Genomic DNA, 27367 nt, shown 5'->3' with positions numbered 1-27367 from the left:
TTAATCTCTTATAGGAAATATTGCTCTTGAAAGCCTTTTTTTTATTAAATTATTTTTTTTTAGTTTTTTTCAGAAACTATGGTAGATAGACAGAAACTTTGAAGGCAAAAATGTTCAGCAAAGTAAGACCTACAAATAAGTCAAACATGACCGAAATAGTCAATTAAAACCCTTTTATGAGTAATTACCATTGAAAGACACTTTTTTCATTTTTTTTTTAGCAGAGACTATGAAAACTTAAGATAGCAAAAAAGTTCAGCAAAGTAAGACCTGCAATTAAGTCAACATGACCTAAAAACGTCAATTGATCCCATATAACGGGCCCTTGAAAGATGATTTTTATCACTTTTTTTCAATTTTTACTGAAACAATGATAGATAGAAACTTTACCCTACAAAAATGTTCAGCAAAGTAAGACCTACAAATAAGTCAGTATGACAGAAATCGTCAATTAAACCCTTATAAGAGTTATCACCCTTGAAAGACAATTTTTTTCTTTTTTGGGTTTTTTTGCAGGAACTATGACAGATAGAAACTTCAAACAGCAAAAATGTTTAGCAAAGTAAGACATACAAATGTGTCAAACAAATGTGTCAAAGAGTTATTGCCATTGAAAGACTATTTTTACCATTCTTTTTGTTTTTTGAAAAAAAACTATGATAGATAAAAACTTTAAATAACAAAAATGCTCAGAAAAGTAAGACCTTCAAATAAGTCAAGACTAAAATCATGAATTGATCCCTTATAGGAGTTATTGCCCTTGAAAGATGATTTTTATCAATTTAAATTTTTTTTTTAAAAGAAACTATGATAGATCGAGAAAATCTTTAAAAGGCAAAAATGTTCAGTAAAGTAACTGATAAGTCAAATAACCACAATTGTCAACAAACCCCTTATATTAAAGAGTTATTGCCCTTTAAAGATGATTTTTTTTTTTTAGTTTTTTGCAGAAACTGTGATAGATTCAAATAATTTAAATGGCATGTGAGAATCTTGGAATTTGAATAGAGTGATGTTTGCCAGTCATTCAATTTCTTCAAAACGGGCAATACCTCAAGTCTTGATACACATACATTTTCATTTGAATCGAATTTTAAAGCATAAAATTGAGAATGGAAATGGGGAATGTGTCAAAGAGACAACAACCCGACCATAGAACAGACAACAGCAGAAGGTCACCAACAGGTCTTCAATGCAGCGAGAAATTCCCGCACCCGGAGGCGTCCTTCAGCTGGCCCCTAAACAAATATATATACTAGTTCAGTGATAATGAACGCCATACTAAACTCCAAATTGTACACAAGAAACTAAAATTAAAAATAATACAAGACTGACAAAGGCTAGAGGCTCCTGACTTGGGACAGGCGCAAAAATGCGGCGGGGTTAAACATGTTTATGAGATCTCAACCCTCCCCCTATACCTCTAGCCAATGTAGAAAAGTAAACGCATAACAATACGCACATTAAAATTCAGTTCAAGAGAAGTCCGAGTCTGATATCAGAAGATGTAACCAAAGAAAATAAACAAAATGACAATAATACATAAATAACAACAGACTACTAGCAGAGACATATATGTGTATATATGTCTCTGCTACTAGCAGTTAACTGACATGCCAGCTCCAGACTTCAATTAAACTGATTGAAAGATTAGGTCTTCATCATATGAATATCAGGCACAATCCTTCCCGTTAGGGGTTTAGTATCATACCATCATAACATATATGAGAAGAACATAATCCGTGTCATGCCAACAACTGGTTTTTAAATAAATGTGTTTAGTGCCGATGCAAAGACCCTATAAGTGAATCAATATTAACGCCAAAATATGCAATCTTTAATGACCTGACAACAGTATCGTAACTATATCCCTTCTTAATAAGTCTATTTAAAGGTTTTGTTAGCTTCAGAGGTGAATACTGACATTTTTGTGCTTTATAAAGAATATTTCCATAAAAAATTGGATGTAAAATACCTGAACGTATAAGAAGTCTGCATGTTGAGCTAATTTTACGAATGATGTCCTTATACCGATGATAAAATTTAGTAAATGTTTTGACTAGTTTGTGATATCGAAAACCCTGGTGTAATAATTTTTCAGTAATACATAAATTTCTTTCGTTAAAATCTAAAACATTGTTACATACACGAGCGAATCGTACAAGTTGAGATATATAAACACCGTAAGATGGTGACAAAGGAACGTCACCATCTAAAAATGGATAATTAACGATAGGAAATGAAAAATCATCTCTTTTATCATATATTTTAGTATTAAGCTTTCCGTTAATGATATAGATATCAAGATCGAGGAAAGGGCAGTGGTCATTGTTAGTATTAGCTTTATTTAAAGTAAGTTCAACAGGATAAATTTCTTTAGTATACATACTGAAGTCGTCATTATTGAGAGCCAAAATATCATCCAAATATCTAAAAGTATTATTAAATTTGTGTATCAGATGTTGTTTCGATGGGTCTTTGCTGATTTTTGTCATAAATTGTAACTCATAGCAATACAAAAAAAGGTCCGCACTAAGTGGTGCACAGTTAGTCCCCATTGGAATTCCGATAACCTGACGATATACGGAATCTCCAAAGCGAACACAAATGTTATCTAGTAAAAATTCAAGGGCATATATAGTATCAAAGCATGTCCAATTGACATAGTTTTTTTGTTTATTGCTACTAAAAAATGACCTAAAAGAGTTTGAACATATATATTCACATTCTGACTTTTTAAATGCCCATTTAATTAGGTGTGTGAATTTTTTCTTAATGAGAATGTGAGGCAATGTGGTATATAGGGTAGAAAAATCAAAACTTTGAACAGATTCAAAATCACCAATATATGCATGCAATTTATCAAGTACTTCCAACGAGTTCTTGATACTCCAAAAGTAATTAATTCCACTATTTTCGAAGGCCTTATTTGAACAATTTATTATCAGGTCTTTGATTGTACCAAGTGTACTGGTAAGAAGAATAGACAATTTAGTAGTGGAACAATGGCTTGAAGACGAAATAAATCTATATTTGTAAGGTGTTTTGTGTAGCTTCGGAAGCCAATACATAGTTGGGACTTTCATTGTATTTGGTTCTGCTTGTAAAGCGGTAGCTAAAAGTTTATGTTTGTTACAGATGTCGTTTTCTGAAAATGGAGTCAGTTGGAATGTTGGTGAATTGGTGATTTCTTTTTTCAGAACCTCAATGTAAAATTTACGTCAAACAATAATAATATTATTAGCAGCTTTATCGGCCGGGACAAAAACAAATTCCTTGGCTAGTTCTTTTAGTTTATGTTTGATACGAGAAATAGGTTTATTGTGGTTATTGTTAAGAGCAAAATGTTCTTTAAAATGTTGAATACATATATCAACTATGTTCATTACTGATTTAAAAAAAGAGTCCAAAGATTTTTTGTCAGCTTTTTCCCGTTTTATCCATGTATGATATGTATTATAAGTAAAATATTAGGGATGCAAAATGATAAGAAGGAAAAAGGGACAAATATACCAAGGTGCAATCAAAAACCATGTTGAAGACTGACAGAAAACACCATGATCAAAAGAAAGATAGACAAACAGCTGTTAAACAACAGTTCACATTGTCATCTACATAAGGGGATGACCATTTGATTTTCTCAAGGTGGTGGTGGTGGGGTGGGGATTTATTGTTTTAAATTTGTAGATCTTATTATTTTGGTTATTTTTACTTTTAAAATTTCTCTCCTTCTAATACAGTTTTCAAGATAACCAAAAACTTAAAAATTTTCAAAAAAATTACATTTCAAGTGCAACTACTCCAAAATGGATTGTACAATTTAAAAAAAAAACACTGAAGAGATAGATATTGACCTACTGATAATTATTGCCTGACAGTTTTGCTCAAACTGTTTTAGTTTTTGAGATGTAAGCCAAAAAGCTGCATCTTTATACCCTATGTTCTATTTTAAGGAGCATGTTTGTTGATGGATCAAATCCACAGATAAAATCTAAATAAATGTGGATAGTGTCCACATTTGGACACAGATGATGCCCCCGCTTGCATATCATATAGTTATAAAGGGACATAACTGAAGAATGGTAAAAGTGACGCTACCCAAATTTGAACTTGATCTGAGTTTTATGGTAAGCATTGTGTGTAAGTCTCATAACATTTGGTTGAGGCTAACTTAAGTAGAGAACAGAAACTAAAAATTCAGCAATTTTTCTATTTATAAACACGCATAACTCTAGAAAGGTTGTGTATAAGTTTTATAACATTTGGTTGAGACAAACTAAAGTTAGAGAACGGAAACGAAAAATTCAGCAATTTTTATGTTTATAAAGGGATGTAATTCAGGAATGGTAAAAGTGTCGCCACCAAATTTCGTACTTAATCTGTATTATGTAGTAATAAGCATTGTGTATAAGTTTCATAACATTTGGTTGAGGCAAACTAAAGTTAGAAAACGGAAACAAAAAATTTGTACTTGATCTTAGTTTTGTGGTAATGAATATTGTGTATAGGTTCATAATGTTTGGTTGGGGCAAACTTAAGTTACAAAATGGAAACTAAAAATTTTGCAATCTTTCGATTTATAAAGGGGCATAACTCAATAATGGTTAAAGTGACACTACCCAAATTCAACTTGATCTGTGTTTTATTAGTGGAAGACAAAATTAAACATTGCATTGTATAAAACATTGCTTGTAGTTGATTCAACTATAATCATGGACAAAGGAAGATAACTCCAATTTTAAAAATTACTTGATATTTAGAAGAAAATAAAAATCTTGCAATTTTTCCACCAAAATTCAAACCTGATCTGTGTTTTGTGGTAATATGCATTGTGTATAAGTTTCATAACATTTGGTTGAGGCAAACTTAAGTTAGAGAACAGAAACTAAAAATTTGGCAATTTTTCCATTTATAAAGGGGCATAACTCTAGAACGGTTAAAGTGAAGCCACCAAAATACAAACTTGATCTGTGTTTTGTGGTAATAAGCATTGTGTATAAGTTTCATAACATTTGGTTGAGGCAAACTTAAGTTAGAGAACGGAAACTAAAAATTTTGCAATTTTTCCATTTATAAAGGGGCATAACTCTAGAACGGTTAAAGTGACGACACCAAAATTCAAACTTGATCTGTGTTTTGTGGTAATAAGCATTGTGTATAAGTTTCATAACATTTGGTTGAGGCAAACTCAAGTTATAGAACGGAAACCAATTTTGGGACGTACGTACAGACAGACAAGGGTAAAACTTAATGCCCCCACCGCCACGGCTGGGGCATAAAAATAGATACCCTTATAAGGAACATTCAGATGAAGTTTGGTATTATTTAGCACACTAGTTTCAGAGGAGAAGATTTTGTGTAAAAGTTTTTGACGATGGACAGACAGACAAGGATGGCGGACACCAAGAGTTGCTAATAAGGTGACGTTCACTGATCTGTGGCAGTTTTTGCCATGGCTTCATGACACTGAAAATATTAATAACTTATTGTGGTTTTAAATTAAAAAGCAAAACAAAACAAAAATACAATCATGATTAATTTATTAATCCACATTAACAATTGCTTTTTAACAATAAACTATTTGATGAAGTTATGATTAACTTTACAATTACATGTAATAACAACACCAGTGATGTAATATAATCCAATCCTTCACAATCGATTTAAAGACAAAGACTTTCTTTCTTTTCAACTTTTTATCTTCATTTATATCTTTCATATTTCTGACAAATTTATTCATGCCCCCCCTCCAAAAAAAGTTTGAAATCATATCTAACCACTAAGTATATCCATTTATTAAAAAAGAATTTTTGATCACAAATATTGCAATATCAATAATATCTATGATTTTTTAACTTTTATTGTAAACCTCATGTAACAATGTGGTAACATAATATGTATTTCAGTACATGGAATTAAATTCAACCTGCAAAATATATCGTTTAGGTAAATTATAGTACAACCCTCGTTCAAAATTTGCCAAAGTTAAATATCCATGAATTGATGTGCAAATAAATACAAAACAACAGATATACTATAAAAATATTTTTAGGATTTCTTTGCAACAGACACCATCTGACTAATGTCCACCATTTTCTCTCTTGGCTTTCCAACATCTTCTCCTTGCTTAACTTCAAACTGGTCAATATTTCCCCAGTCTTTAAAGCTTACTGTCTGAACGCCTATTAAATAAAATATTACTATTCTTATATATAACTAAGGATATATTTCTTTACAGTGTAACTACTCTTGAAACTGCAAAAAAAAGAGTTTGTAAGTAAAATACTTATATTTCAGCATTGTTTATTCTTGTTTCCTACTAAAAATATTAAAACAACTGGATTACCTTTCCTCAAAAGAAATGCTAGAATCATTTAAAATTGGACCTCAGCTCAGATAAGTTTTTTTTATATTATAGTGGACAAGATTTTTGATTTAACACTATGGACATCTAAATATAGATCTAAATGTTGCAAAATGACTTTACAATACATGCATTGAAGCATTAACATATACTATTGTTCACTTGTGAGATAGAATCTGTGAGATATGCACATTTAGCTTCACCTAAAATCTCAAGGTGACCAAACTTTTTCTGTAAGTGTTGTAATATAAAATAATACTGTAGTGTTTAAAGAGTGATGACATAAGCTCACATGGTCCTTCTGGCCAGGTGAGCTAGAATTGGTTATCTAACTGTTTATATAATTTTTTGTCTTCTTTTATTTCTTTCATTTTCAAAGAACTAAAACATTTTACTAGTAATACAAACCTTTTCTATTGAGAATATTAAAAATGTCACCTCTTCCAGGTTTAGTAAAGTCTAATATTCCATCATTAATGTCTTTCACCACAGTTTTCCCTGTTTCAAAGGCTTGGTTCATGGTTGTCAAGATAACCCCAACAGGTCCTGTACTAACCCAACCTGTACAGTACATACCTAAAACAAAACTGTCATGTCAGCTCATGACCTATTTCTAAAGACTACTTCAAGCAATTCTGGAGATTCAGGAATTTTATGACTGCATTATTATTTCAACTTTTAATGCTATTGTCAATCTGAAAGGTTAAATAAGGTAGAAAATTCTGTCCATCTGTCAGCACTTCTATGGTGTACCAAAAGGCAAGATTGCCTCAATTGATTTTCATTATTTTAATGCCCACTTAAAACAAGCATTCTGAGAGTATTGCATGGCAATACATAGTCCCCTACCGGGTAAAAATTCATTATACTGGAACAAAATGCTAACTTGTTCTATAACTTGTCATGGTGTAAACAAAAAGAAAATATCAAGTCAATATCTTCAAGCATGACTAAAAACAGTGTTGAAAACTGAATATATTAGTGAATTATTTCAAGTCCAAGGAACATAACTCTGCACAAAATTATCAGACCGAAACAAAAATTTGAACTTGATCTGTAACTTGTCATGATAAAACTATATACCAATTGTCAATCAATATCTTCAAGCATGATGAAAAAAAGTGTGGAAAACCTATAACACTTTAACATTAGATATGATTAATAGTTCTCTAAAATTAGATATGATGTAATACAATGTCAGTGATATTGTTGTTTTTTTTCAAAACTACCTCTACCGTTTTTTTTTGGGAAAAATGCATAATTTTTATTGAAATTGGGAAGTTGGTTTATTTTTTTTTAAACACATCTCAGATTTTTTGCTAAACTTTACTATCTTTTTTGCACAGTTTTATCACGTATATTTCGATTTTAAACCTGAAAGGTACTTTTAGGGGAGGGGAAAGAGACGGAAACAATGATGGTACTTAATACATTGAAAACCACGTGTTACAAACACCGTGATGATTCTGATCAGAAACCTGGATCTCAAAAGCGCTTCCATAATATCAAAATAATAACATGAATAGGAAATTTACATTCATTAATACCAATGCCATCACTTTTGGGAAAAATGTAAAACTTAATGGGAGGAATTTTAAGGCCTTTTTTTTAGTAATTGGGAATTTTCTCTAGGGGAAAAAGCCGAATTTCGGATGTAATTTGAGGCAAACAATATCACTGAATGTATATCTATTTTCAAATTACAATCAAATATAATTAATAGTTCCAAATATTTTTTCTTTCATTTGTCACAAACTAATATAGATTTGTAACTTATCTATAAAATGTCAACAACTTTTATCTACACAATGTAATGTAATGAAATATATACCTTAATATAAATAGATTATTATCTAATTAAAGGAATTCACTTAATAAAAAAAATATATATATATACATGTAGCATTCAGAAAATTAGTTTATACAAAATTACATATAAACCTGCCACAAAATTCCTCAATCAATTTACCAAAGAATGTCTTTTAAAAAAATGAGTTATCTCCCTTTGTACAGATATATGGTTTAACATAGTACTCTAACATTAGTTATGGAGTTTTTTTTATGGACCATAACTCTGGACTAAATCATCAGACCGAAATAAAATTCGAACTTGATCTATAACTTGTCATGATAAAACTATATACCAAATATCAAATCAATATCTTCAAGAACGAAGACTAGAGGCTCTAAAGAGCCTGTGTCGCTCACCTTGGTCTATGTGCATATTAAACAAAGGACACAGATGGATTCATGACAAAATTGTGTTTTGGTGATGGTGATGTGTTTGTAAATCTTACTTTACTAAACATTCTTGCTGCTTACAATTATCTCTATCTATAATGAATGGCCCAGTAGTTACAGTGGAAAATATTTTGTAAAAATTTACAAAAATTTACAAAATTTATGAAAATTGTAAAAAATTGACTATAAAGGGCAATAACTCATTAAGGGGTCAATTGACAATTTTGGTCATGTTGATTTATTTGTAGATCTTACTTTGCTGTACATTATTGTTGTTTACAGTTTATCTCTATCTATAATAATATTCAAGATAATATCCAAAAGCTGCAAAATTTTCTTAAAATTACCAACTCAGGGGCAGCAACCCAACAACATGTTGCCTGATTGGTCTGAAAATTTCAGGGCAGATAGATCTTGACCTAATGAACAATTTTATCCCTGACAGATTTGCTCTAAATGCTTTGGTTTCAGAGATATGAGCCAAAAACTGCATTTTATCCTATGTACTATTTCTTAGCCATGTCGGCCATCTTGGTTCGCGGGCGGGGTCATCGGACACATTTTTTAAACTAGATACCCTAATGATGATTGTGGACAAGTTTGGTTAAATTTGTCTTACTAGTTTCAGAGGCGAAGATTTTTGTAAAAGATAACAAAAATTTACGAAAACTGGTTAAAAATTGACTATAAAGGGCAATAACTCCTTAAGGGGTCAACTGACCATTTTGGTCATGTTGACTAATTTGTAGATCTTACTTTGCTGTACATTATTGCTGTTTACAGTTTATCTCTATCTATAATAATATTCAAGATAATAACCAAAAACGGCAAAATTTCATTAAAAATAACAATTCAGGGGCAGCAACCCAACAACGGGTTGTCAGATTCATCTGAAAATTTCAGGGCATATAGATCTTGACCTGATAAACAATTTTACCCCATGTTAGATTTGCTCTAAATGCTTTGGTTTCAGAGATATAAGCCAAAATCTACATTTTACCCCTATGTTCTATTTTTAGCCATGGCGGCCATCTTGGTTGGTTGGCCAGGTCATCGGACACATTTTTTAAACTAGATACCCCAATGATGATTGTGGCCAAGATTGGTCAAATTTGGCCCAGTAGTTTCAGAGGAGAAGATTTTTGTAAAACTTGACGGACAACGGACGATGGATGCAGGACGACGGACGCCAAGTGATGAGAAAAGCTCACTTGGCCCTTTGGGCCAGGTGAGCTAAAAAAAAGTATGGAAAGCTGAGTTGACGGATTGACGGATGGACAGAGTGCAAAACTAAAGTCCCCTTCGACGAAGTCGGTAGGGGACTTATAAATCGCTTCACTGAGCGCAGCTGGATACGACTGCAGAGGTCCAACCCTGAACAGTTGGGGCAAAAATGGGCACAATATTCGCACTTGATACAGGTCTGAATTTGGATTGTAATTAAATATTTGACACATTTAACATAATAGGTTTCTGACACAGAATAACTGTAGTCAAAGAACTTAGAATTGGTTATATGATTTGAATTTATATTCAATTTTTTGCTTTTGTGCAATACACTATGCTGTTGCGAATTGACCCCTCCCCCCCCCCCCCCCAAAAAAAATTAAAAAAATTGACCCCCCCTTTTAATCCTTTAATCCAAACATAACCTTGTATTTTATTAATTGTCCATTAACCAGGAAACCCTTGTTTTCCCCCTTTTTTGCCCCTAATTCCTAAACGGTTTGAGCCATAACCCCCCAAAGCCAATCCTAACCATCCCTTTGTGGTATGGAAACTTGTGGTATAATTTCAGAGAGATCCATACACCGTTCCACAAGTTATTGTCTGGAAACTAGAAAAATGCTTATAAGGGCCCCTTTTTGGCCCCTAATTCCTAAACTGTTAGGACCATAACCCCCAAAATCAATCCCAACCTTCCTTTTGTGGTTATAAACCTTGTGTTTAAATTTCATAGATTTCTATTTACATTTACTAAAGTTATTGTCCGGAAACCAAATGTCTTCGGACAAAGCTGCTGCTGACGACGACGACCACGACGTGATACCAATATAAGACCGCAAAATTTTTTGCGGTCGTATAAAAAGAGGGTCAATTTCCAATTTCAATTTTTCCTAATTAGACAAACAAATTGCCTTTAAAAAAAAAAATGAGATAAGAAATTATGCTAGAATATAAACAAAAACTAATACATGTATACAATTAAAATATATATTATATACTAATTAGAATTGGTTATATGATTTGAATTTATATTCAATTTTTTGCTTTTGTGCAATACACTATGCTGTTGCAAATTGACCCCCCCCCCCACCCCAAAAAAAAATTTAATCCAAATTGATTCCCAGTGTAAGAAAAGTGAAGAAAAATATTTTCTGCACACATTTTGTTAGGATTTTAATGATTTTTGAACTTGAGGTATCATATGCTTTGCTAAATTGATAAGCAGTGTCAAACTTGTGATTGGTAAGAATTTAAAAGCGTCGGGGATAGTGCAAGGCGATTTGGTGGCACGAAATATCTGTAGCATGAGTTCGAATCCCGGCCAGGGAAAAACAAAAAATTTGCTTCTGCAAATTTACAGATCTAACATTGTTGGGCTGTTGTTTAGACGAATTATATATATATATGTTTCAAATCAGTTTATTTTTTGTTGTTGTTATTATTTGTATTATGTCACAAGTATCATGTTTTCTAGTTTTCTTACCAACCTGTTTTCCCTTCTACTCTACTATCCTTATTCGGTATTGTTCCAGACTTGGTGTCAAATGGTATATCAGGGTCAATCACTATACTCTTGTATCCTATACTTCTTAAAACCTGTAAAAACAAGCAGTTTCTTGGAATTTAATGATAGGTTTTAATACAACTTATATAAACACATTCAAAGCAATTCAGGTTTATAATGCCATTAAGAACAAATATATTTCGGCTTACTATCTTTACATTGTTGGTTGTGTTCATTTATAATATAATAATAAACTGTTATCACAGAGATATGTCTCGCCTTTTTGTATTTTTGATAATGCAAATGTTGAAATTAAAATAGCAATACTTTAACATGTAAGTTATGCAAATATTCAAAGTCGATGAACCATGACTGAAGGTACATGGCTAAACAATCTCCATGGAATGAGATGTGCCAATGCTAATAGTCGTTCCCTTTAAACAAACCTAAACACAAACATTAACTTGTAAAGTATGTAAAAGTTTCAAAGTCAATGAACCATGATCAGGGGTGGGGCTAAATAATCTCCATGGAAACGATACTTGCAAATGCCAATAAATTTGCATACCAAATATCATTGACTTAACATTATCAGTTCATCTTAAACTATCTAATCACAAACTAATACATGTAAAGTAAGCAAAAGTTTCAAAGTAAATAGACCATGACTGAGGGGGCGGGGCCAAATATTCTCCATGGAAATGAGATGTGCTAATGCTTATACAACTGAACACCAATTAACATTGGTCTACCACTAATGATTCCCCTTGAACTGACCTAATCACAAACTAATACATGTTAACTTAGCAAAAATTTTCAAAGTCTATAGACCATGACTAAGGGGGCGGAGCCAAATAATCTCCATGGAAATGAGATATGCCAATGCTTATATAACTGCACACCAAATATCATTGACCTACCACTAGTGGTTCCCCATAAATTGACCTAATCACAAACTAATACATGTAAACTATGAAAAGTTTCAAAGTCAATAGACCTTGACTGAGGGGGCGGGGCCAAATAATCTCCATGGTAATGAGATGTGCCAATGCTAATACAACTGCATACCAAATATCATTGACCTACCACTAGTGGTTCACCATGAACAAGACCTAATCACAATCTAATACATTGTTGACACCGCCGCCTCCGGAAACAGCATACCTATGTCTCGCTTTTTGACTCCGTCAAGGCAAGACAAAAATGTATGTGTGTGATGTAGACTTCTGGCATGTGCCTTTTTTTACAACTACTGTATTATTTCATCTCTTGAGTGATAAACCTGGTAAGTAAGAATTGTCAAAAAGTATACAGATCCTTAGTCCTAATCATTTGTCAAAATTTGAAAATTCTGCTATAAAAATTCAAATTCAAAATTCGATTCTTTATTTCCTAATCACAGGGCTCTTTCGGGCATTGCAAAATTTAAAACAATCATTCACACATTCATACCAATCTTTCTCAATCCGCTCGCTCTGATTATGTTGATTAGAGACAGTACATTAGAACATGCATAAAAGTCATCATATAAAGTATAAATCATAAAAGTCCAATTTGTGAATAAAGAGAGATAACTCTGATTGTTAAAATAAACATTTTCTTTTTACCAGGTAGATGATCATCATAATTGAGTACAATTATGCTGTTTTCTTTCTACAAAGTTAAGCTTTAAAAATTCACACAATAAAGATAAAAATGTTTTGTCTTCATTTATCATTATACAGCTATAGCTTACTTCAAATGTCAAATATTATTTTGAGAATCAATCCCACAACATTTTTACAATTGACCTCTGATTTACATGCTAAAGGGTGTATACAGGCCGAGTGTAGGACAAGTAGGAACTAATATTGATGGATGCAAATATGATCCTAATCACACAGTATAACTTACAAGTCCACAAGACATATCTACTGTCTGGTCTGTCAATATGGCTGACTGTTTTACCAGGTCTTCTCCCTAAATATTAGATACAATGTTTTAAAATGGGACACCAATATATGACCAATGATATGAGTAATTTAATCAAAGTGCTGGATAGCACCTGTGGAAAGTTTGCAACGGTAGATGTGTAATATTTCAAATAGGTTGTAAATGTGTAGATTGGGTGTTTAACTTTTTTTCCGACTTTAAAAAAAAAATTACTTAATACAAGAAATAATTGTAACATGATGCTGTTACGAAGGCTCCCAAACAAAGCTCCCATAATTAGTCATTCCCAGGAAGGGGGTGGGAGTGACCCCAGGGGATTCGCCTTTTATTTCATTTGATTTGTTTTATTGTCCCATACAAGAATATATATGGTTTCGGGGTGGGGATCTTGACCGTTTAAAAGTTCTCAAAACAGGATGGGGTGGGGGTGACACCCAGGGACTCCCCCTATATTTCATTTGACTTGTTTTATTGTCCCATACAAGAATATATATGGTTTAGGGGTGGGGATCTCGACCATTTACAAGTTTTCAAAAAGAAGGGGGTGGGGCTGATCCAAGAGGGACTGCCGCTATATTTCATTTGATTTGTTTTATGATCCTGTGATCATTACTGAAAACCGCCTGTGTCTATCACTTACTGTTTTCAAGTTATAGTCATTTGAAAATTAAAAAAAAATAAATCCCATAGGGTTCTATAGTAAATCCCTCCCTTCTGTTAGCCCCTCAAAATACCCCTAAATAGACCTCAAGAAGAAAAATAATAAGAACTGAGCAAAACAATAAGTCTCCAAAATTTGTTTGGGAGACTTAATAGCAAGTAGTATAATTACGAATTTTGTTATAGTCCGATTTTCTGATGCAGATTATGAAATAGGCCAAGTTTATTATAGTCCAAGTTTGTTGTGGGCCGAGATGAGATACCAGGATACTTTCTATACACTCGGGCTTTTACGTCTTTAATAAACATTGTAAAAATCGTAGTAAGCGTCGAAAAATGTTCATTCGTGAAATATTTTAAACACTGTATTTATTTTCTCTTCAACCGGAGGACGGGAGGAAACCCCTGAAACCGGGAGTTTAGTACTCCCGTTGATATGGATCTCACGCATGTCTGGGGAATACCGATAAAAGCATAACGTAGAAACTGCTGTCTCGTGTAGATGTGTATTGATTTTACTTTCCGCGCAGTGCAGATCCGCGAAGTAGTGTTTGTGATAGCCATTTTCAAAATGAAGTTGAATTATTTGAATTATCAATGAACATTCAGTACATTTTAATTCAAACTGTAAGCTATTAATCAAAGTAGAAGTAACTCAAATTTCAAAAGCATCTTCCTAGAATTAGTTGTCAAACACCAGTACTACATTATCTAGGAGTAGAACACACATCCTCAAGTAAGATAGTCTGTCACTTCCGGTTTGAGGCCGATGCCTTAGGAAATTTTTTGCTATAGCAAGCTATAGCAAACTTTCCAAAAAATGAATTACATTGCTATTTTACCAATTAATATTTCATAACTAAATTGGTTAAACTAAAAGTATGTAATCTTCAAAAAAAGTTGCATTGCTATCTTACCAATTAAATTTCATAACTTCAGTGTTTCCCAGAAACTGATATTTTATCAAATAAATGATCTTAAACAGTGAGTTTACCAACAAAAGATACCTGGAGTTTGTTAATCCCTAATTTCAATCCTGTGACATAATTATCACCAAATATTTCCAAAGGACTCATGCAGAATGATAAAGACCATGACTTCTGGGCTGTTTCCCATAACTTGAGATCTTTTTCTGTTGGTTCCATACATGTCTTGTACATCAATTCTGTAAGACGTCTCCTGGGTCGAGGTAAATCTACAAGATCACACATATTTTTAGACAAATGTCATTTATTAAGGTTTATTTATACATTTTTTTAAATACATTAAAGACAAAAGTTACACATATCAAAATAGAGTAAATAATAATTCACTGATAAGATTAGGCGCACTTCCTTTATTTGTCTTTGGAGAAAAAAAGGTGTATTTGTGTTTGTTCTTTATATTAGAATGTAATGTTAGCTTTTGTAGTAATTTATTCTGATAAAATTAATAAACAAAAACTATTTGCTAAGCCTGCAAATAGTAAAAAAACAATTAATCATATTTCCTGTAAATATAATTACTTGTATAACAGGAGATTTAATGTCTATGCTACAGTACAAATTGGAATTAAGTAGGATCCAGAAATCTTCCTAGTACAAATTTGAATTTCAATATCTACTAGCAGATATTGTGATAATCTGGATCCTACTGAATTCCAATTTGTACTGTAACATCAACATTGGTTGTTGAATGGCATCACTATTTCAAAGTTAAAAAAGACTTTGTAAAAACTACATGGTCCCTGATGTCCTATGAAAAAGCACATCAATATATTTGGAAATAACGATATCACATAACAGCATTTTTTGATTGAGACATTGACAACATCACACGGCATTCATAGGCAAGTTTACTGAAAATTTAGGGTGACACAAACTTCCCTTGGTGTGGTGAGCCATGTTTTAAATGAACTAGAGGATAGAGATGAGAGACATCACATCACATAAACAAGTAAACTGTGATAGGTAATTTGATTCAAACATAGTTTATACCCAGGGAAGGTAGATGCACCACTAATCATCCCAAAACTGCAATTTTTTTTCAAGCTAGAGGTGAAAGATTTCTGTACATATGCACAGGGGTGATTAATTTGAACTAATTGAACTACATTTTTGAACAAGACCTTCACTGCAGTGTTTCATTTCTTGTATTGCATATAAAGTTTCATCACTCAAATCCAAGGAGTTTTGAAAGTTAGAGACCAGAAAAGATTATGTGCATATGCACAGTAGTGACTAAGTTAAACTAAATTTTTTACTATGACCTCCACTGTAGGGATTCTTTCTTTTACACTAGACACCATCTAGTAGTAATGAATAGTTATGCCAAATTTCAATACTGAAATCTTAGGACTTTGAAATATAGTGAGCATAAATGATTTTTGATGGATGGACACACTGACGGACAAGCTGATTGTTAAATGCATTCTGCTGATTAATCTGTGGGTCCCTTATACATAAATTTCATCTTTAGAATTTAGTTATTTGTGCAGTATAAATAGTGATGATGCACACAGCTGTAAAATCTGCAATTTGATTACTGCAGCATGCATAGATTCCTCCACCAATAGATACATTCATGTCACTATTCAAAATCTAGATGACCCAAAACAAAGATCTTACCTTGAATAAGTTTATTTACTCCTATAAAATCTTCCTCTGAAAGCACTGGTTTACAATCTGGCAATCTTATCATTTCCCTCAATTCCTTAATAGTAAAGGCTACTTGTAATGGACCACGCCTACCAATCACTGTAACTTCCTTAATCCTACTTTTAGATAAGGCATCTAATGAATACTGAGATATATCAGTTTTCTGTAAAAATAGTAGTATGGAACATAAATTAGGAAGTTTGAAGTACCTAATTCATCTTAATCAAATAATTATCAGTGTTCTCCCCAGATATTTCATTTAGCATCCTAGTAAACAGGGAAGTTTGTAAATACCATCTTGTTTCTAAAAATTATAGCATCACATCCATAACATAATCTATAAGAAAACCAATTCACATAGCATCACATTCAAGAAATATACCATCATATTACCATGATGCTTAAAGGCCCTCGGAGAACACTGATTATTATTTTTGCCTGAAGGCCTATACTTTGTAAAAGCCATCTTGCAACAAAATACCCATTTCATTTGATTTCTAGATTTTCAATGGTGATGTTTACAACAGAGAAGCTTATACATAAAATAGGAGTCCTGATTAAACAAAATGTCATTTAAAACCTTCTCTTTTTAAATTTGCAGTAATATGTGGAGAATGTGACATTTGCTATACATTTCCTCTATCTGTTTGTACATTGTGTTTCTCCAATGTTACAAGTAAAATTGTAAATTTCAATTTTTATTATAACTTTGGTACCTGTGTATATCTTTTATTTTCTATTCTTTATTATATCAATACCAACATAACTCCACAAAAACTTGTATCCAATAAAATAAATGTTACATATTAATTGAAGAATTATCACATTTCCAAGATCACTCTAAATTTACCTTTAAAAGATCAATTGGCATAAGCAAGATTCTAGCTACATCTAGTGCCACGTTTCCATGTCCAATAATAACTGCTCTGTCTGTGTCTAAATTTACTTGTAACTAAAATAAACAAATTGTGATGAGTAAAGGATTAAGGTAACCTATCCTCTGTAACTTTCAAATCTTACTGAGATAAAATTTAATTGACTCAAATCTAACTGCTCATAATCATGTTTAATCATTTCCATTCTCAATTTTATTAATCCTGCCACATTCTTTATATGCCTGTCCTAAGTTAGGAGCCTAAAGTACAGTGGTTGTCATTTGTATGACTTATTTGTTTTTGTAAAATTAGATCGTTAGTTTTCTCGTTTGAATTGTTTCATAATTTTCATGTCACAGCCTTTTATAGCCAACTATACAGTAGAGGGTTTTCTCATTGTTGAAGGCTGTATGGTTGTCTATAATTGCTTACATCCACTTCATTTGAACTCTGGTGGATAGTTGTCCCATTGGCAATCATACCACATCTCCTTATTTTTATATCACATACAAAATATAGTTTGGTAAAGCAGTTGGGCTGAAAATAACAGTAAAAAGCTTTTGTACATGAACAGGAATGAAGAGGCCTTCATATTTAATGTTGGTGCTATGTACTGTAAATTCAGAAATTATTGTGAGGTTTTTATTAATGCGTTTAATGTGACTTCTTGAGTATCACAATAATAAGAACTTGCATTCCAATAATAAATGCACGGGTTGTTGTCTCTTTGACACATTCCCCATTCCCATTTTCAATTTTATGCAATAATTTCTCAATTTACAGTTCTTAAAAAGTAATGTATTTACTGAAATAGTCTCAGGAAATAAAAGTTGTAATTTCATTTGAGATATTATATAACTTTAGGAAAAATAAACCAATTATGCAGTAATTCTTATAAATGAAAAAACCCAACATATCTCACAACTGTTATTTATAACTAGATTAAAAAGCTCAAAAGATAGTATCAGTGTTCTGTTGCATATTCTGTGTTTGAAAACAAGAATGCAAGAAATAAAGTACTAGCACTAAATGTAAATAAAACAAACAAATAAATAAATCTTACATCTATATCTTGGGGAAGACCATTGTACCAACCAACAAAGGATCTGGCTGAAATCACATTTTTTAAATTCTGCAATACAAAAGATAAGGTACTGTATTGGCCATCACAGTTGTTATCAAAATTACTCATCACATTATTGTTCAAATTTTTTAAACACTTGAATATCAGCATATTTTCTAAATGGACAAATTTTTATTCAATTACATGTACTATATCTTATATAGCCCTTATCTGTAACTCTTATCCTATTTTGTATACACACAATATAATTACTCACACACTATAAAACAGCTCTCCCATCCTAGATATTGTTTTTATGATATATGTGTCTTTGGAAAGCATTGATTGGCCTGTTTTGTACATAAAAAAACAAGTCTTTGAAATTGGTTACAAAATAATGTTGAATTTATGTAAATAAGAACTAAACTGTTACCTCTCCTGGTACTCCCAGAAGTCTGTCATTGTCTGCACCGTAAGACTGGGTTATAAAAAAAAATAAAAACATGTTTAATATGAGGATGGTAAAGTTGGTCACCATTAGATTTCAAACTTCAATATTTAGTTTGTACCTTTCTAAAATCTATTAATGTACTTCATCTATGCTATTTGTACAGTCAGAATAGCTACATAAATTTTTTTCTATAGTTGGTTACTGTTTCATTCACATATTCCTTACATCTAATGTTATCATTCACTGGCTGTTTTTGATAATATCGATATATTTTTGTAAAATATCTTTCATGTTGCAATGGAAGTTCACCAAATTTCAATCAAAATTTTAATTTTTCAAATAGTTTAAACCAATGCAGTGTAAAAGAAACAATCAAATAAATGTTGAGGACATTTCTTATGTATTATTATGAAACAGGATAGAAATGCTTGGCAATCCTTGTTTTTAACAAGTTTGTAAGCCTCTAACAAATAAATGCCAATTTATCCTTTTTAATCATTCCATGTATAAACTTTTTAAAATCAGTTCATCATCATTCCTCCATATATAGTCAGTAAGAAATGAAAGTAATCATTATTTTAATTCAATTTTTTAGGTGTTCATTTTTGGACCTTCTTGTATGAACAACTTTTACACTTTTCTTAGTTAATGTTTTTAGGAAAACAGTACTACACATGTATAACAAAGTTTTATATACAATAGATACAACATATACATTTCTAATTAACTGTTCTGTAAGCCATCCAATGATTCATAATGTGCATTTAGGTGCAATTGTTTAATCAGCTAATATTAGCTTGGTAATATGAATATGTCAACTATAGATGATCTGCATCCATTCACAATAGAACTTTTAAAGCATGTCATACATCTGAATATGGTAAATTAATTGAAATATCACACAAGATACACCACATACTAATCATTTTCATCAACTTAAATGATATGCACTTGATATTATTATGTCAGGGAAGTCTTTACTTCTGGTTATAATATATTGATAACACTTAATATTGTCATTATCAGGGAAATCTTTACTTCTGGTTATTATATATGGACAAAAAAATAGGCATACAAATACTCAAACTATGATAATTATGTTCAACAACAACTCGGCTATTTGTTATTTATACACACCAGAACAACAGCACTGTATGCCTTCTGAAGATCTGCTATAGATATGTCTTTCCCAATGGTAACATTACCAATAAATGTGCATCTGTCCTTGGAGGCTGTCTGTGTAAATGTGTTAATTACATTCTGTAAAAGAATAAAACATGTGTAAAGGGTTCGGTGGAACCTGTGTCTGCTCTTATCATTGGTATATCTAAAAAAAGGATATTTTTTGCTGACATTTTCAGTATCTGATTTGCCAGAGTCTTCTGTATATACAAAAAATCTGACAAATTTAATTTTTTTTTCTCATTTGCATAAAGACATACTGGAATGATGACTATATTTGCTATATGATGAGTACAAAGTTACAGTAAATCTTAATCATGTTCCTTTCAAGTAATCAAGTTCATCTAAAAGTTCATATTTCAATCAAAATTATTTTCTGACAGTACACTAAAGTTATAAAAATACTAACCTTGACCTCAGGGTGATCTGGAGCTACACCATATCTAACTAGTCCAAATGGTACAGGTAGCTTCTCATAGATATCTACAACAGCATTTGGATTCCCCTGTTAACACAAAGATGCAATACTGTTAAAAGTATTTTGTAAACAAGAAGTTGATGAGGGATAGATGTGACAAATCAAGAAATATCATGCTTACATGCAATTGACATGAAGCTTGATACCAAATATCAGGAAGCTCTGATTTATAGTTCTTCGGACAATTTCATGGGTTGGGCAGACATTTGTAAAACAATATTCACCCTCCCTCTTTGCAAGGTTATAAATAGCAATTATCTTTTATTTCTTTAAATATAATGTGGCAGATATTTTGCAATGTACAACCATTAGACAAACTAAAAAAAAACAGCTGTGCTATGAGCACACGATCACCCATCTTGTTGCAAGATTGAAATGACGGTTTAACCCCCATACCTTTTGAAAATTGATAGAGAGGTAACTTTTACCAATCCCAACAACAATATAAAGTTTCAAGTAAATTGGTCAAAGTATATTAATGCTATTGTGCAACATGCACGACATGTAAAAATTCAACTTAAATCAGACGGATAAAGTCCCATCTCTCTGGAATGAAAAATTAGTATTTTTTTATAAATTAAAATGTAGCTTACTTCATGTACTTTAACCAATCCAAACAATCATGTAAAGTTTCAAGTTTATTGATCCAAGCGACTTATGTTGTGTGTGAGTCACAGTGTGGCATGTGAAAAATTAAACTAAATGTGACAATTACAATCCAAATGATATTGCAAAAGTCCATATTTCCTATGGGAAACCCATAAAATAGTAAGTGCAAATTGCAATTAGGTACATATACCTTAGGTTCTCTGCTGTTTCCTAGAAAACCAGTGACTGATTAAAGAGAAGCTGTGAATACAAAGTAAGGAGAAATGAATTATCTGGACACACTGATCACTATTTACTTTACACTTCACTAAGTCAGGGTATAAAAAAGTATAACTATATTCTGTTGCAAAGCTCTAAAAATTCCCTCCAGAAGGACATTGTTCTCCCTGTGTATTCCAGCTTTCTCAATCAATAATAAAATGCTCCGCAGGGCGCAGCTTGATACGACCGCAGAGGTCGAACCCTGAACAGTTGGGGCAAGTATGGACACAACATTCAAGCTTGATACAGCTCTGAATTTGGATTGTGATTAAATATTTGACACAGCATAGGTTTCTGACACAGAATGAATGTGGTCTAAGAACTTAAAAATTTTAAATTGGACATTCACCTATTATGGTCCAATATCCAAAATCTAAATACATGGTTAGATTCAGCATATCAAAGAACCCCAAGAATTCAATTTTTGATGAAATCAAACAAAGTTTAATTTTGGACCCTTTTGATCTCAATGTGGACAAAAATGATAACAGGGCCCAAAAATCAAAAATCTAAATACATGGTTAGATTCAGCATATCAAAGAACCCCATATATTCAATTTTTGTTGAAATCAAACAAAGTTTAATTTTGGACCCCGATTTGGACCAACTTGAAAACTGGGCCCATAATCAAAAATCTAAATACATGTTTAGATTCAGCATATCAAAGAACCCTAAAAATTCAATTTTTGTTAAAATCAAACTAAGTTTAATTTTGGACCCTTTGGACCTTTATGTAGACCAATTTGAAAACGGAACCAAAAATTAAGAATCTAAATACACGGTTAGATTCGGCATATCAAAGAACCCCAATAATTCAATTTTTGATGAAATCAAACAAAGTTAAATTTTGGACCCTTTGGACTTCAATGTGGACCAATTTAAAAACGGGGCCCAAAATCCAAAAACTTAATACACGGTTAGATTCAGCATATTACAGAACCCCATATATTCAATTTTTGTTGAAATCAAACAAAGTTTAATTTTGGACCCCGATTTGGACCAACTTGAAAACTGGGCCCATAATCAAAAATCTAAATACATGGTTAGATTCAGCATATCAAAGAACCCCATATATTCAATTTTTGTTGAAATCAAACAAAGTTTAATTTTGGACCCCAATTTGGACCAACTTGAAAACTGGGCCCATAATCAAAAATCTAAATACATGGTTAGATTCAGCATATCAATGAACCCCATATATTCAATTTATGATGAAATCAAACAAAGTTTAATTTTGGACCCTTTTGATCTCAATGTGGACAAAGTTGATAACGGGGCCCAACAATCAAAAATCTAAATACATGGTTAGATTCAGCATATCAAAGAACCCCATATATTCAATTTTTGTTGAAATCAAACAAAGTTTAATTTTGGACCCCGATTTGGACCAACTTGAAAACTGGGCCCATAATCAAAAATTTAAATACATGGTTAGATTCAGCATATCAAAGAACCCCATATATTCAATTTTTGTTGAAATCAAACAAAGTTTAATTTTGGACCCCGATTTGGACCAACTTGAAAACTGGGCCCATAATCAAAAATCTAAATACATGGTTAGATTCAGCATATCAAAGAACCCCATATATTCAATTTTTGTTGAAATCAAACTAAGATTAATTTTGGACCCTTTGGACCTTTATGTAGACCAATTTGAAAACAGAACCAAAAATTAAGAATCTAAATACACGGTTAGATTCGGCATATCAAAGAACCCCAATAATTCAATTTTTGATGAAATCAAACAAAGTTAAATTTTGGACCCTTTGGACCTCAATGTGGACCAATTTAAAAACGGGGCCCAAAATCCAAAAACTTAATACACGGTTAGATTCAGCATATTAAAGAACCCCAAGAATTCAAGAATAAAACCCCATTGAAATTGATCAAGAAATAAGCAATTTATACGAAGTATCTTCTTTTGCACAATACTGTGCAATTGATTATTTCTTGCTATTGCGCAATACTGTACAATTGACAATTTCTTGCTATTGCGCAATATTGTGCTATTGGATATTTCTTGCTATTGCGCAATACTAAGCAATTGAAGATTTCTTGCTATTGCGCAATACTGTGCAATTGAAGATTTCTTGCTATTGTGCAATACTGTGCAATTGAAAATTTCTTGCTATTGCACAATACTTATTATATAATAATTTACACATCCTGTTTGGTGTGTATCTCCTACACTATCATTATTATTTGCTTTTAAATATAAATCAGAAATAACCAACTTAAAATGGAAAATTTTAAAAGAAAAAAAAAAGGAAAAAAAGAAAAAAAAAAATCCCCCCCCAAAATTTTTTGAACCCCCTTATGATTCATCACCCCCAAACTCAATCTCAGCCTTCCCTTTGTGGTATGGTACCTTGCAGTACAATTTCAGAGAGATCCATACACTTGAACACAAGTTATTGTCTGGAAACTAGAAAAATGCTTATTTTTGGCCCCTTTTTGGCCCCCAATTCCTAAAAGTTTCGGGCAATTACCCCCAAACTCAATTCCAGCTTTCCCTTTGTGATATGGAACCTTGTAGTACAATTTCAGAAATATCCTAACACTTACACACAAGTTATTGTCATAAAACTAGAAAAATGCTTGTTTTTTGCCCCTTTTTTGGCCCCTAATTCCTAACATTTTGAGGCAATTACCCCCAAAATCAATTACAGCCTTCCCTTTGTGATATGGAACCTTGTGGTACAATGTCAGAGAGATCCATACACTTACACACAAGTTATTGTCTGGAAGTTACAAAAATGCTTATTGTTGGCCCCTTTTTGGCCCCTAATTCCTTAACTGTTGGTACCATAACCCCCAAAATCAATCCCAACCTTCCTTTCATGGTATTGCACCTTATGGTAAAATTTCATGGAGATCCATTCACTTAAACTAAAGTTAGAGTGCGAAAACCAATGTGTCTTCGGACGACGCCAGACGACGCCGGACGACGACGACGACGACGACGACGACGACGCCAACGTCATACCAATATACGACCAAAAAATTTTCAATTTTTGCGGTCGTATAAAAACTGGCTGTCATGATATACATGTAGTCAGTCAAGTGTGTTGAAAGTGGTGTTAAACACAAACAATCAGTAATCAATCTAAGAATTAAGGATGACACCAAACAATTGAAATATAGGATATGCTGCATGTTTTCTTATATAAGTAAGTTTATTCAGAAACTGACATACAATGCTCTTTTACTATAAAGAGATTTCTTAATCAAGCATTTTAAGTAGATATACCTTAAGAATTTGTTGAGCTGTATAAAATCCTGCTGGACCTGCCCCTACTATACAAATATTTGGTTGTCCAGTGGTCAGCTGGCGTATATTTGACTGGACATAACTTCTCAGATGTTGTCTACAAAGTCTAGGTAAGATGAACAGCATGTCTTATGGTGTGGTCTGAATAAAAACATAAAATATGTTGTAATACATTGTAACAAATCACCTGCTAATTTATTGACTGTAACAGTTCATACATATGAAAATTCAAAAGTAAACACCAGATAAATTTAGACACCTACTTTAAACTACATTTGAATAATAAATGTTGGGAAATAGATAATGTGACATCAACCCAACTACATTGTACACATCAAGAGTGCACACACTGAAATATCTCCCCTGCATTACTGATCATGATTGGAATTATATGTTGAAAGTCTTTAAGGTTTTACTGCAGGAATCAGATAAACTTATCATTATAATACACTGATCCACAAAAATGAGGTCAAGATCAGATGAACCCTGCCTTATACATGTACATATTATGATCATTCTAAATATACAGTTGACCAATTGGGTCTTCTATCTTCTGAAATATAATATAAAAATATGAAGATTTGGTATGATTGCCAATGAGACAACTCTCCACAAGAGACCAAAAGACACAGAAATTAACAACTATAGTTCACCGTACAGCCTTCAACAATGAGTAAAACCCATACCGCATACTCAGCTATAAAAGGCCCCAAAATGACAAATTTAAAACAAATCAAACGAGAAAACTAACTGCCTGATTTATGTACAAAATAATAACGAAAAACAAATATGATATACTGCCCCCCCCCCCCCCATATACTGCAACAAACAACAACCCCTGAATTACAGGCTCCTGACTTGGGACAGGCACTTACAGAAGCTTTATACAATCAGTTTGTTTCATAGGTGGCAGGTTAGCATCCATATTCCTTGCATTTTGTGATATTGGTCACAGGCCAGAAAAAAAAAAAACAGAAAGATATCTGGAGGTTAAGTGTTGATATCATATGTTATGTTCATATATTATCAATACTCAGAATAGACCACTTTCGAGTTATGTCCTTTACTGGAAATGTTCGTCAATTGTGCGCACCTTAATGACGTCATTTACCAGAAAGAGAGGCCTGCCTCTATCCCTGCCCTATTAAGGTTCATCAAGCATCCTCGTGATGGTCATTATGCAGGATGAACTAGAAATAATGGTTTTTTTCTGTAGTTACTTAATTATGTGAATTCCCTAACGACAGCAGTGCTGATTATCACTTTTAAGAAATTAATTTACTGAATAATTTGTGCAATACAGCATCAATTCATATTTTTTCAACCGCTCGCTTAACATGCGAAGGTACAATGTAGTATAACGATGCCCCTAAACGCACGAATGATGTTCACTTAAACCAAAGTTTTTGACAGAAATGCAATGAACTCGAAAGTGGTTGATCTTCCCAAAATAAAACAATACACAGTAATACATTATTAGGACAAGAGTTAATCCAAATTTTTGTCATTTACATTGTACAATTTACCTTACTCTCTTGTTATTGTGATAAATCAAGGTGCAAAATCCATTGACATCAAACCGTGGTGTATGTTTGTATGTACATTTGTATAAGCATATCAATTAAACATTTTAGTTATATCTTTTTCTTTATTGGTACTTAAATCATATCTTGTGAATTGTCAGTAGCGTAATTCAAATTAAATAAATATTGCAATCAACATTTGTGGTCCTTTTATATGTAAAGTGAAAAATATAGTTTGATATTACAAAAGGCAATCTTTTCTCAGACTGCTTATGATGTTTTCACAATAAATATTTTTGAGGTGAATTGATTTTTCTGGGAAGTCATGATTTAGCTATTTATTTGTTGAAATTTTGACTTTAAATTAATTTGCATTCAGTAACTATATATGAGTACTCTTAGCTCTGACCGCTACATTGTCATGTTTGTATCTTTTGTCATAATTATTAGTTGTTTTTGTGATCATTGCAAAGATCTAAAGCCAAAATAAAAAAAAGAATATTTGGTATGATTGCCAATGAGACGACTATCCACCAGAGATCAAATGACGTAGATTTCAGCAACTGTAGGAGTCTGTTCAGCTTTCAACAATGAGCCCAAACAAGTTTTACATTCTTTTCCTTTACAGCTTTAGTGTCTGCATATTGGATAGTTCACTCATTGGCATTCTGTCATCCTAGTACAAGAGCCAAGGGCATGTGATTTATATAATATATATTAGCACAATTGGCATTCTTTCAAGTAAATGAATCAAGTGGTGAAAATTTGGAAAAGTCACTTCCAAATATTTCATCACAGTATGATAGTGTTGCATTCTTTTCATGACAAGTGTATAATTAGTTAGTAAAGAAGGTAGCGTACGTTCTTCCCTTTTGTTGACTGTTGACAGTTTCTAAACTCGAGGTTGAAGAGAGAAAAAATATAAGACTCAGCATGCAGTATTCAGTAGGATGCTTCTAAGGGTCAATCACCTGTTAGGTCAACATAAGATAGTTCCAAATGATGTATTGTTTTTCAAAGATTCATTTTACTTTTCTGTGACATTAAGATAATCTTATAAATCCATCTCCTCATATAAATATATATCCAT

The 27367-nt window shown here is 32.3% G+C and overlaps 1 protein-coding gene across 1 annotated transcript; it reads right to left on the bottom strand.

Annotated features, from left to right (window-relative positions):
• Window positions 1-5523: 5523 nt before the first annotated feature.
• On the bottom strand, window positions 5524-27248 carry LOC127709042 (NADPH:adrenodoxin oxidoreductase, mitochondrial-like). Its single transcript, XM_052214363.1, has 13 exons — window positions 27139-27248; window positions 24734-24895; window positions 20545-20640; window positions 20091-20213; window positions 18936-18980; window positions 18503-18571; window positions 17415-17516; window positions 16535-16727; window positions 14936-15123; window positions 13230-13295; window positions 11320-11428; window positions 6773-6940; window positions 5524-6182 (listed from the first exon to the last, which is right to left on the bottom strand). Exons 2-13 carry the CDS (start codon window positions 24878-24880, stop codon window positions 6049-6051), a joined length of 1440 nt encoding a protein of 479 aa, XP_052070323.1. The 5' UTR covers window positions 24881-24895; window positions 27139-27248; the 3' UTR covers window positions 5524-6048.
• Between the last annotated feature and the right edge of the window lie 119 nt (window positions 27249-27367).

The sequence above is a fragment of the Mytilus californianus genome, unplaced genomic scaffold, assembly GCF_021869535.1.
Source record: "Mytilus californianus isolate M0D057914Y unplaced genomic scaffold, xbMytCali1.0.p SCAF_7, whole genome shotgun sequence".
Taxonomy (NCBI): domain Eukaryota; kingdom Metazoa; phylum Mollusca; class Bivalvia; order Mytilida; family Mytilidae; genus Mytilus; species Mytilus californianus.
Note: the sequence above shows the minus strand (reverse complement) of the source record. Positions and strands in the feature narration are given on the sequence as shown.

Coding starts and splice junctions, on each gene's coding strand:
- LOC127709042 (XM_052214363.1), bottom strand. CDS start 24,880: ATGCTGTTCATCTTACCTAGACTTTGTAGACAACATCTGAGAAGTTAT. Junction 6,941..11,319: donor TAGAGTAGAAGGGAAAACAG/GTTGGTAAGAAA, acceptor GTTTTGTTTTAG/GTATGTACTGTACAGGTTGG. Junction 6,183..6,772: donor TAATATTCTCAATAGAAAAG/GTTTGTATTACT, acceptor TTTATTTAATAG/GCGTTCAGACAGTAAGCTTT.